This window comes from Cucurbita maxima, unplaced genomic scaffold (genome assembly GCF_002738345.1).
Source record: "Cucurbita maxima cultivar Rimu unplaced genomic scaffold, Cmax_1.0 Cma_Scf00011, whole genome shotgun sequence".
Classification (NCBI taxonomy): Eukaryota; Viridiplantae; Streptophyta; class Magnoliopsida; order Cucurbitales; family Cucurbitaceae; genus Cucurbita; species Cucurbita maxima.
Window position 1 is genome coordinate 2,283,486 of NW_019272027.1, and position 12,632 is coordinate 2,296,117.

The 12,632-nt window shown below is 38.5% G+C and overlaps 2 protein-coding genes across 5 annotated transcripts; one reads left to right on the plus strand and one right to left on the minus strand.

Annotated features, from left to right (window-relative positions):
• Positions 1-1,049: 1,049 nt before the first annotated feature.
• Positions 1,050-4,316, plus strand: LOC111486020 (2-(3-amino-3-carboxypropyl)histidine synthase subunit 1). Of its 4 annotated transcripts, none has more exons than XR_002718793.1 (2): positions 1,050-2,479; positions 2,525-2,788. XR_002718793.1 is itself a non-coding variant. In XM_023133011.1 (2 exons), exon 1 carries the CDS (start codon positions 1,083-1,085, stop codon positions 2,418-2,420), a length of 1,338 nt encoding a protein of 445 aa, XP_022988779.1. In that variant the 5' UTR covers positions 1,050-1,082; the 3' UTR covers positions 2,421-2,463; positions 4,019-4,316. The 4 variants fall into 4 exon arrangements, 3 of the variants coding, with proteins under 3 accessions (XP_022988779.1, XP_022988781.1, XP_022988782.1); XM_023133011.1 differs by lacking the exon at positions 2,525-2,788 and adding an exon at positions 4,019-4,316 and having other exon boundaries at positions 1,050-2,463; XM_023133013.1 differs by lacking the exon at positions 2,525-2,788 and adding an exon at positions 4,027-4,316 and having other exon boundaries at positions 1,050-2,463.
• Positions 4,317-5,557: 1,241 nt separating this feature from the next.
• Positions 5,558-8,728, minus strand: LOC111486052 (actin-7-like). Its single transcript, XM_023133054.1, has 4 exons — positions 8,573-8,728; positions 8,069-8,136; positions 6,291-7,298; positions 5,558-6,173 (listed from the first exon to the last, which is right to left on the minus strand). The coding sequence occupies exons 2-4, from the start codon at positions 8,126-8,128 to the stop codon at positions 6,108-6,110; spliced, it is 1,134 nt and encodes a 377-aa protein (XP_022988822.1). The 5' UTR covers positions 8,129-8,136; positions 8,573-8,728; the 3' UTR covers positions 5,558-6,107.
• Between the last annotated feature and the right edge of the window lie 3,904 nt (positions 8,729-12,632).

Consider the following 12,632-nt stretch of genomic DNA (forward strand, 5'->3'; position numbering starts at 1 on the left):
TTGAAACAATGAGGTTGAAGGCGATACGTAACGAGCAAAAGTAGATAATATCTATGAGTGATGGGGATAGATTGTTACATGAACAATGGATCGAACCACCTAACTCAAGCTATAAGGGTTGAGCTAAATTTATTTTCGATTTGGGTTGGATTGAGTTTTTAGATATATGGTTTAGTTATTGGGTTGCAGCGTTGTTGTTAGGTTTCCTCAATCAACTCGAAAATAGGGTTTTTAAGCCAACTTATCCCAATCCTATCATTCTTTTAAAATTGTGAAAATAGGGTTCTTAAGTCAACTTATCCCAATCCTATCATTCTTTTAAAATTGTTATGAAAATTAATTAAGAACAGTAAATATTTGTAACAGATGTTAGTGATCTATTGTGACTTGTAAATGTTTGATATTTGTAAATATTCGATATTTGAGTTATATGAAATTTTAGTTATTGTTATAACATGTACCGTAGCATAAATATAATATTTGAAATAGTTCCAAAGTTGGGTTGGAAACTCTATTTGGGTCATTCAGGTCACCAATTTGGTCCAAATATTTTCCTTAACCAATCTAACCTTAAACCGGTTGATTTAGAGAAATCTTTTGGATCGACCCAAAATTTCAGGTTGGTACCATGGGCCACAATCGCACTCTTGTAATAGCGAGACAACAAATGTAATACATTTATTCTAAACCTAGCAAGCAATTCAGCCGTGTGAAATCTAGACCTCATGGATAATATCGACGTATGCTTGAGCCTCGAGTGACGTTTAAGAGAAATATTTTTAAAAATGTAAGTGAGAAAATACGTTGAAAACAATATTAAAGAAATCAATATGACAAGCTAAAAGGAGCAGACAACAACAACAATTTTGATACCAACTGTCATGGTCGTACTTTTTAACGGTGTAATGTCATGATCTTCGCTAGCGACAAGCCTTAAAAGAAACTCAAGCGGTTTAGTCCGGACATTAAGAAAATGTAAAATTAGAGTTATTTTTTTATTTTATTTTATTCTTGGAATTGCCTCGATATATAATGCTCGAATCCCCTACTGATTCGCCATTTGAGTTTTCTCGGAGCAAAAAATGGAGTCGGAGGTCCAAAAGCCACCGGAGCTGGCACTGCTCTCTCAGAGCACTGAAGCCAATCCCCCGTCGAGATCAAGGCCGCCGCCGAAGCGATTTGTGAAGAACCAAATCCCCGATTCCATCCTCAACAATTCGGCCTTGAACGCTGCCATTTCCCTCCTTCCCTCCAACTACAACTTTGAGGTTCATAAGTGCGTATGGCGCATCCTCTCCTCCGGCGCCTCCCGCGTCGCCCTACAGCTCCCCGAAGGTCTTCTCATGTACTCACTCATTCTCTCCGATATCCTCACCACTTTCGGCAAGGCCTCCCACTGCTTCGTTCTTGGCGATGTCACTTATGGTGCCTGTTGCGTCGATGATCTCTCCGCCTCCGCCCTCAACGCTGATCTCCTTATCCATTACGGCCATAGCTGCCTCGTTCCTATCGATTCCACCACGATTCCGTGCCTGTACGTTTTCGTCGACATTGCCATTGATGTGCCTCGTCTTGTTAATACTGTTCGTCTCAATATCGATGGTCTTGGTTCCACCAACTTAGTGCTTGCCGGAACGATTCAATTTGCCTCTGCCATTAGAGCTGGGAAGCTGGAGCTCGAGAGGCATGGCTTCCGGGTTTTAATCCCCCAGTCCAGGCCATTGTCTGCTGGCGAAGTTCTGGGCTGTACGGCTCCGAAAATTTCCTCGTCTGCTTTCGGCAATGACGGGGAGACTGTTGCGATTTTTGTTGCGGATGGGAGGTTTCATTTGGAAGCTTTCATGATAGCGAACCCGGGAATTAGGGTTTTCCGATATGATCCATATGTTGGCAAGTTATTGCTTGAGGAGTATGATCATGTAGGAATGAAGGCGTCGAGAAAAGGCGCGGTTCTGAAGGCGAGGGAAGCGAGAAACTGGGGTATTGTGCTGGGGACCTTGGGAAGGCAAGGGAATCCCAAAATTTTGGAGAGATTGGAGGAGAAGATGAAGTCTAAAGGATTTGATTATACTGTTGTTTTGATGTCTGAGATCAGTCCTTATAGAGTGGCTTTGTTTGAGGATTCGGTGGATGCATGGATTCAGATAGCTTGTCCCCGTCTTTCAATTGACTGGGGAGATGCTTTTGCTAAGCCTCTTCTTACTCCATTTGAGGCTGAGGTAGCTCTTGGACTAATCCCTGGTTGGTGGGAGAGAACAAACGCTGCTAAATTGAGTTGTAATGATTGTGAGAAATGTGGATGCAACAGTGATCAGGTTGAAGGGGAATATCCTATGGATTATTATGCTCAGGATGGTGGTGAATGGAACTCTTCCTATGTAAAGAAGAAAGTTTCTCGCCCTGTTGGGAGAAGAGATTGAAGGGGAATATCCTATGAACTAAACGCATTCAAGATTGCTTAAGGTTCTATAATTTAGAAGTTTTTCTTTCTCTGAGAAATTTTGTTCTTTTTATAGGCATCTAGCTTTATTTTCTACAGCTTTATTGAAAAATTGGTCTGAAACTGCAATTGAAGCTTTCTGAAGTGTTACTGATGCATACGTTAATCATGCATATGGATTTGCAATGTTTTCTATGGGATGGTTGAGTTGTACAAAATCATCTTCTTTGGGTTTCTTTTGGAATGTAGTTTATCAGTTGGGTTATTAGTTGTTTCAAGTTAATTGAATGGTTAGGTGAGTTTCCTTCACTGTAAATTGCCTATTTATAGGTATGTTCTGTGATTCAATTTTGAGTACAATACATGAATTGCTTGCACTAGAGCATTGTTGGTCTATTACTTTATTCGTGCTTGTGCTGCCTTTTGTCTCTGAGACTTGAAACTTCTTGGAGTTGCATGCCAGTGCTCCTGTATGGTGTAAGAAGCATTTGGACTCTTAAACCCAAATGGTTTGTCATATACAACATAAAATTCTTCATTAGATTAGATAGATTAGATAGATAGATTAGGTGAGTTCCTACCATCGGCATGTAACAGCCCAAGCCCAAGCCCACCACTAATAGATATTGTCTTCTTTAGGCTTTCCCTTTTGGGGTTCTCCTCAAGGTTTTTAAAACGCGTCTGCTTGGGAGATTTTTTCACACCTTTATAAAAAAAATGTTTTGTTCTCCTCTCCAACCGATGTGTGGGATCTCACAATCCACCCCCTTCGGGGCCCAACGTCTTCGCTAGTACTCATTCCCCCTCCAATCGATGTGGGTTCTCACAATCCATCCCTTTTGGGACCCAGCGTCCTCGCTGGCACTCATTCCTCTCTCCAGTCGATGTGAGATCTCACATCCACCCTCCTTCAGGGCTTAGTGTCCTTGCTAGCACACTGCCCGGTGTCTGGCTCTGATATCATATGTAATAGCCCAAGTCCACCGCTAGTAGATATTGTCCTCTTTGGGATTTCCCTTTCGGGCTTCCCCTCAAGGTTTTTAAAACGCATTTGCCAGAGAGATGTTTCCACATCCTCATAATGAACGTTTCGTTTCTCTGTGGATCTTACAATGCATCATTCGGATAATCCAAGACTTTGTATTACTTTCACAAGTTCTTGTTGGAGAATTAAACTACACTAGGATTCGTGGATGCTAATTACGTTTCAGTGATGGAGCAATACAATATTCTGGTGAGTTCTTACTTTGATGAGTTCATGGATTAGGAACGAACATATGTTGATTTCTTGGAATCCAAGTTCATTTTAAACATCAAATCAGCAAAAGAAAGTTTAAGAAGTTTACGACAGAAAAATGGTCCATAAAGGTTTCAATTCCGAAGGTTAATTGCTAAATCTAACTATTTACAGGGCCTATTCTTGTACAAAATTCTTATTTGGTGGAATGAATCTTTATCTGATTACTCAGGCTGAATGCTTGATATTTTTCCTGTTGGGATTTGTGTGCAGATGAGAGAATAGGTCCTTGTTGAACTATTTCCTCTTCATTAACATACTGCTTTCTCTTGTTGTACAAGAACACCAGCTCAATATCAAAGTAGCAAGCAATATCAAAACAAGATCTTTGATGTTAAGTGGTCATCTATCAACTGCAAAGGTTTAACACTGTCACTACAGTTGAAGGATGCAAAGATCAGGCAAGTACCCAGTCTTTGGCCTTTTCTTGATTCTAAAATAACACTTTTTCTCTCTATTTGATGCTTGTTCCAGAAGCTTTTATTATCTATCTTACTCATGATAACATTTTTGTTACACACGTCGGTGAACTGTTGGTTGTCTGCATTGACTATCATGCTGTTAAATTTTTTTGTGGTTTTCCAACCAAGTATTCTTCTTTATCCATACACCTTTTTTTTGTTGACTCATGTTCTCGGACAATTGAGTTTGGAGATAAGGTCATTGTCCATTTCGTTCGGTCCGTTATGTATCACCATCAGTCCACGATTTTAAAACGTGTCTGCTAGGGAGAGGTTTCCACACCCTTATAAGGAATACTTCGTTCTCATCTTCAATCAATGTGAAATCTCACAATCACTCCCTTTGGAACCCAGTGTTCTCGCTGGCATACCCACCTGGTGTTTGGCTCTAATACCATTTATAAAAATCTAAGCTCACCACTAGTAGGTATTGTCCACTTCGGCCCGTTGCGTATCGCCGTCAGCCTCATAGTTTTAAAACGTGTCTGCTAGGGATAAGTTTTTATACTCCAACCAATGTGAAATCTCACACTTCGTCATTTTTTTTTTTTTTTTAAGAATGCTAACGTGCTAAACAATAAATAGAAACAATAAATAGAAGGGAGTATGGTACCTCGATAGGACTGCAATACTTTTTGGGTGGTGATTTCATTGTAATACTTATAGGGATACCTTGTATGTTTGGAATATTTAGACTCCATTGATAATCATTTTATTTTTTGTTTTCTAATCCGAAAAATTAAGTCTACACTTTTTTCTTGTAGTTTTATTATTTTTCGTTTTTCTTTATAGTCAATTGAATATTTATGGTTGCAGTTATTACACGATACATTATTGTATACGTTTTTCGGGTATAGTGAAGAAAACTTATGTTAAACGCTGTCTCGATCTCTTGTTTGTTATGATATACTCACACTAAGTTCTCTTATTATTTTTTGAATTCGACTAGTGGATGTTATTTTTATAAATTAATGACAAATTTACATGTTATTAAATTTGAAATCAATTATAAATTGAAACACATCCCAAATTAAATTTTAAGATAAAAATTGACAAAATTCAAATAACATGCCATTTGGCTCGCAAAGTTTACTAGATCAACAAGTCAAAAATCGATGCGAACACGATAATCCAACAAACCAAGAGAGGATTGAATTGACTCGCAACTTTACTGAGTGTTGGAAGGTTTTGATATCATAATTGCTTTTTGCTTTAGAGTTGAGTTCAAGAATGAAGAGGAAAGAAGAGAATATGCTTTACCGAGTTGAACACGAAAACAATTTCAAATCATATTCTATTCCTTTTATCAGCTCATCAGTTAATTAAAGCTTATTAGAACATCAAAAAACCCATGAACTACAAAATAATACTGTGCAAACTAAAATAACAATTCAATTCAAAGATTCATAGTGTTCTTCCAAGAAAAAATGATTCAGCTCACAAACTCTACCATAAGTCCTAAAACACTGTAAATGCATACAACTCATGACCTCAAAGCCAACAAAAGAACCACTCTTTCGTCTAAGGATGCCTAACCGTCGCACTGTGTAAAGACTCCTTATGAAGCTTTGCTCCCTTTTGAACGCGTTCTTGGTCCGATTCGGATTCCCCCGTCGTCTCCTTTTCACTGACAGACCGACAGACCAGAAGTATGAACAATACCAGCCCAACTATTCCCAGTACTAGTTTGGCTTAAAAAACTACCTAAAAAAAACCCCATAAATACATTATTTTGTTCTTTGTTTTCAAGGAAAAGCCATTCCAAACTTACAACTTCAAGAACTTAGCTCATCAATCTCTCTTTAGACAATATAAACAAATCTTCAAAAGCAAAAACTAACCAAACTTTACTTAACATATGACACAGTGTTGAAGTAAGAGATCATTGACTTTGCATCCGAACTCTTGTTCAGAAGCATTTCCTGTGAACGATAGCGGGACCCGACTCATCGTATTCGGCCTTTGTTATCCACATCTGCATTATTAAGTCATAATCATAAACGAATGCAATGTATTATTCTACCGAGCCTGTTCGATATTTGTAAATGCAATGGAGTTTGTATATCATGAAGGAAGTGATTATAGAACATACCTGTTGGAAGGTACTGAGGGATGCTAGGATGGATCCTCCAATCCAAACACTGTATTTCCTTTCTGGAGGAGCAACAACCTTAATCTTCATGCTGCTCGGAGCAAGAGCGGTAATTTCTTTGCTCATACGATCAGCAATGCCGGGGAACATCGTTGACCCACCACTGAGGACGATGTTACCATATAAGTCTTTCCTGATATCGACATCACACTTCATGATGGAGTTATACGTGGTTTCATGGATTCCAGGAGATTCCATGCCAATCAGAGATGGCTGGAAAAGTACTTCAGGGCAACGGAATCTCTCAGCTCCGATTGTAATTACCTGCCCGTCTGGTAGTTCGTAGCTTTTCTCAATGGCCGAACTAGTCTTGGCTGTCTCCAGTTCTTGCTCGTAATCAAGGGCCACATATGCAAGCTTCTCCTTCACATCACGGACAATTTCCCGCTCGGCTGTTGTCGTGAACATGTAACCTCTTTCGGTGAGAATTTTCATTAAAGCATCAGTCAGATCACGACCAGCAAGGTCGAGACGTAGGATTGCATGAGGGAGAGAAAACCCCTCGTATATTGGCACTGTGTGGCTCACTCCATCACCAGAATCCAACACAATACCTGTTGTCCGACCACTGGCATAGAGAGATAAAACGGCCTGGATTGCAACATACATAGCGGGGACGTCGAATGTTTCAAACATGATCTGAGTCATCTTCTCCCTGTTTGCCTTCGGGTTGAGCGGTGCTTCAGTAAGAAGGACCGGATGTTCTTCAGGAGCAACACGAAGCTCGTTGTAGAAGGTGTGATGCCAAATCTTTTCCATGTCATCCCAGTTGCTCACAATGCCATGCTCAATTGGGTATTTCAATGTAAGAATACCCCTTTTTGACTGAGCTTCATCCCCAACATATGCATCCTTTTGGCCCATTCCAACCATCACACCGGTATGACGTGGTCGACCAACAATACTAGGAAACACAGCCCTTGGAGCATCGTCACCGGCAAATCCAGCCTGCAATGTTCAACGAGACGTTATCACAACATCTCTACATACATATTTTATTAACACTAAAATTACTTAACAGCTTCAAAGCAATTCTCAAATCAGAAAGCTCAAATTCTTTTATTTGAAAAGGACTCCTTTCTTATTTCAATTCTCATTCGTGAACTTAAAATGAAATTCGAAAAAGATCCAAATATTATATATCAATCCATGAACTTGAAATGAAATTTTGAATTTGATGTCATTTGTAACAGCCCAAGCCCACCGCTAATGGGTGTTGTCTGCTTTGACTCGTTACGTACTGCTATCACCCTTAGTGTTTCAAAACGCGTCTGTTAGGAAGAGATTTTCACACCCTTATAAGGAATGGTTTGTTCTCCTCTCCAACCGAGATAGGATCTCACAATCCATCCTCCTTGGGGACCCAACGTCCGAGCGGTGTACCATTTGGTGTACCATTTGTAACAGCCAAAGTCCACTACTAACAGATATTGTCCACTTTAACATGTTATGTATCACCGTTAACCTCGGTTTTAAAACGTGTCTATTAGGGAGAGGTTTTCACACTCTTATAAAGAATATTTCGTTCTACTCACCAACCGATGTGGGATCTCACACCATTACATCAAGTGTCCCTGTGTGAGCTTGTGTTTTAAACAACGCATATCGAATTTAATATATAGTCCAAAGACTAAATTCAATATCGAATTCATCACAAAACTTCGACGACAACAATGAAAACAAATTCTCAAGAACGAAAACATGAGTATTCCACTAACCTTGACCATTCCAGTTCCATTATCACAGACAAGAGGTTGGATATCTTCACCATCTGCCATCTTTCAAACTGATACATCACAAAACAATCACCATGAACACAAACCACACAATCCCAAACTTTTGAACAAAGACACATAACAAGAACAATCAAATCAGCTATTCAATCAATCATATATTCCCCCAAAAAAACACCAGATTCTAAACATCATGTCCAATAGAGCGATCGCAAAATCAAACAGAACCAACAATCGATTCTGATCAAGACACCACTAGAAAGATGATCATATTCGATTGAAAAAGAAGTAGCCAACAAAAAGGAAGATGATCATGAAAGAATTCAAGCAAAACCGATATGAAATTCAATGATCAACGCAGCATAAACCAAAGAGAAACAAAATTCCACAAGCAAAAGTAAAAGGGAACGATCAATAGAATGAACTAATCAGAATAAAAACAGAAACCCAGATGAAAAAACCGCAAGATCAACCACCATAGACACGCACCTTGATTGATAGCACAGAATCAGAGCGAAAATGAAAGAAGCAGCAGCGTGAGAGAAAGGGGTTTTGGGAAAATAGAAGAAAAAAATTTGGGGGTAAAAAGACGAAGGGGTTTATAAAGAGGAAACAAACCGCAAATGCAAATGCAAATGAGACCCAAATTCAACAAATTCCAAATTCCAAATTCCAAATTGGAGTGAGTTGACACAGCCGACCATGGGCTTGGCTTCAAAGACTGGAGTGGCAAAGGGAATAGACATCAGCATGGCATGGGCGGCTATCGAATCAAGGCCAGTGCTTGTTTTGGCATGCCAGCTACCGACCCACCTGTCCCTACTCATCTCTGAGTTGGCCATTCCCAGCTTTTTCTAATCAAAATCATTAATTTTTCTCAAAACCACAAACTCACAAACATTTCAACTTAACGACATAATCATCTTTCTTTGACTTTTGCGTACAACGTTTTTGGATATGTAATTAGTTTCGGTAAAAATTGGTACGAAGAAGAGAAGATTGAACGAATAAGTCAACCTATCAATAAGGGTAATTGACATTTATATGTTTAGTTTTCATTCCCTCCCCAACCAACGTGAGACTCTCACAATCCATCCCTTCAGGGCTCAGAGTCCTTACTGGTACATCACCTCGTGTCTACCTCATTCGGAGAAGAGCCTCTTCATTGACACATGATCTGGTGTCTGATTCTAATACCATTTGTAACGATCCACCAAATCCACCTTTCTGGGGCTCAGTGTAACTCTGATACTATTTGTAATGACCCAGATCCACCGCTAGTAGATGTTGTCATATTTGAGATTTTCCTTTTGGGCTTTCCCTCAAGACTTTAAAACGCTTCTGCTAGGGGAAGGTTTCCACACCGTTAAAAGTGTTTCGTTCTTCTCCCCAACCAACGTGGGACTCTCACATTTTTATTTAAAGTATACTATTGGATAAAGTATCGAACTTTACCGGTCATAAACTAAATTATTATCGTATGCTAGAGTTTCGAGAGAGGAGAGGAGTTAATCAATAAGTCAATCTAAATAGTTTATTGACAATCAAATTCGTTGTCAAAATTATTGTAGCTTTCAAATTTTAGCGTTTAAATTGAATCATATAATTAAAAACTAGAAAATGATGTTAATGTAATTATATATATAATTTGTCTACTTTTAAAGTCGTGAAATGTGTATAAATTTATTTTATATGGAATGATGATTTAAGTCATGGGATCTCATGCATATTGTATCTTCATTTAGTCATGGATTGATTCTTCAGTTATGATTGTACGAACACATATGTTATCGATATTATTCATATTCCTTTCATTTCCATTGATTCTAACGATAAGTATGTTATATGTGCTTGCTTTTTTTCAACCCGACAGTCGAGTCACTTACTGAATATTTTTAAATACTCATTCTTTTTCTAACATTGTTTCTAGGTAAAGGCAATCGACCTCGTTGAGTCACTTTGATATGCACATAGTAGTAGTCCAGTTATAAGCTAAAAGTAGAGTGTACGGGCTGGCCCAAATCCCAACACATCTGGAAAATGCATTGGGTTCGTGTGTTGATTTAATGATCTACCAGTTGATTTAAGATCTAGGTGATTCACCCCATTTCACTAATGTTGAAATAGGCCGAGAATCCAAAATGATGGTACAACACAAGCCGCCATATTCCGAGAGTCGCCGCTTTATCACAAATCCACTTTAGTTTCATCCCGAACTTCTTCTTGACCCGTCTATTAATTCATTTAAGGAATTTAAAAATTAGGATAATTCAAAGGAAATACTCTCTTTTATATCTATTAAAAAAAAAAAAAAACTTTAATATATATAAATATAATAATATCCAATCATAATCTAAATATTTTATTAATTGTATTTTTCAAATGACTACTTGTTCAAACAAAACCCAAGCCATCAATTTAGACCTGATTTGTGAATTAATAGTGACAAATTGAAATTTTAATTTTATAACATAAAAAACTATATAATAAAACTATATAATATGTTAAAATATCTTATTTTATTTATTTATTTATTTATTGTATAATGTCTCGTGCTTGGTCCATCGATAAAAATGTCACGTTGTTTAAGAAACGGCCCAAATCAAGCCAATAAAATACATACACACAAGAAAATTAAAAAAAAGTCTACATTTTTTTAAAATCTATTATTGAATGTTCGTGTTCAGAATAGTTATAGTATCAATGAAGATCACGAGTATATAAGTGAGAGATATTATCTCCATTGGTAAAGGGTATTTTAAGAAAATTAAAAATAAAATCATAAAAGTTTGGTCAATACCATTACTAATGTGGAGGGTCGATGTTTGAGTCAGGGGTGTTCGTGGGTTGGGTCGAGACATTTATTAGATTCCATCCGATTAGTCGGGTTGTAAAAATTCAACCCAAAAAATCCTTATGAACCCAAACATTTTAGGTTCGGTTGGTTTAAGTTATTTATTGAATTTTTTTCTTAGAAAAATAAAAGGTTGTCTTTTTTTAAAAATGTCTTCCAAATAATTATAAATTTAAATAAATATTTGTAAATATAAGTATATAATAACCCTAACAATCCATTTAGAAATCACGTATCTCTACTCCACAGTAATATTGTTCACTTTGAGTATAAGCTCGGTTACCAAAAAAAAATTCATACCAATAGACATGTATTCCTTACCTGTAAACTCATGACTCCCTCCCAACAATTCTCAACACTCATACTCTGTAGAGAAGTCAATGAACACTTTTTATTTGACGAGGTTTCATGGATACAATGAAATTAATTAAGATGACAAATATTATGTAAACAATATAAGAACTACAAACATTAACTGATATCTTTAACTCCTCTTCGAAACCGCCTATCTTTTGAAAGATGGAAGTGTTTGCGCTCTGTTCATTCTCCCTGTTGGCGAGTGCATGTCGGACCAGGACTTGCCTTAGCTTTTGCATCAATGGGTATGTAGTGCTGCACGGATCATCGATGTATGCGAAGGTGTGCTCCCTGTTCACCACTTGGAGTAAATCTTTCTCACGTCGTAGGATATGATCAGTCTTAGATAAATCCCTACAGAGTGAATGTGATCCCTAACTTTTAGTTGAGGATTTTTTTGTTAGGCAATTATTTTTACCTTAAACCATCACAATTGCCATTTAAGTTACTATTTTTAGGATAATTTGTTATTTAAATATGTGGATGGAAATGAAATCATCCGTTTAAGCAAATATTCTCTCTCCTTTGTTTTCCGTTAATTCTTTTTATTGGAAGAAGATTTCTTTCGGCCTATTTTTACTCCCTAACAACACACATGCGGAGGAGTCGAGTAGAAGTCGAGGCAAAGGAAGGAGAAACAATTGAGAACCAGGAGGATCGGCTGGCGTTTGCCACCATATTTACGGTCTGTGCCCCAGAGATGCTGGGGTGAACTCAGGCCAGGTACTGGAGTGGGGGAAGAGACCTTTTAGGGAAAGCCGCCCACAATTGAGAACCAGGAGTATCGGCTGGCGTTTGCCACCATATTTACGGTCTGTGCCCCAGAGATGCTGGGGTGAACTCAGGCCAGGTACTGAGTAGGGGAAGAGACCTTTTAGGGAAAGCCGCCCAAAACAAAGTCATAAGAGCTTATGCTCAAAGTGGATAATTTCATACCATTGTGGAGAGTATTGTTTGCCTAACCCTAAGAGCGAAGCAGTCTTGTTTAGGCTTTTGGAGGGGGTCGATCTCATGAAGCTTTTTGTTAGCTTGTTCTCAAAATGGGATGGAATGCAATGCTAGCTTGTTCAAAAGCCGCCTTTGCATCGAGGGTTTCACCGTTGGGGCCGATGGCTTTGGAATTGTGACGGCCAGCTCGACGAGGACATGGTTGTCACGAGTGACGATGGCAGCCACTTGGGAAATGGTGAGGGTCTACCCTCCAAGCTTAACGAGAGGCCTGCGGAAGTCTTCCACCATGCGCTTGACCTCATCGGGGTGGCCGTCCTTGAGGTGGACTTTCATCATCCAACACCTCTTCTTAATCGAGATATGGGGGTTAGACTCTTTTTTCTTTTT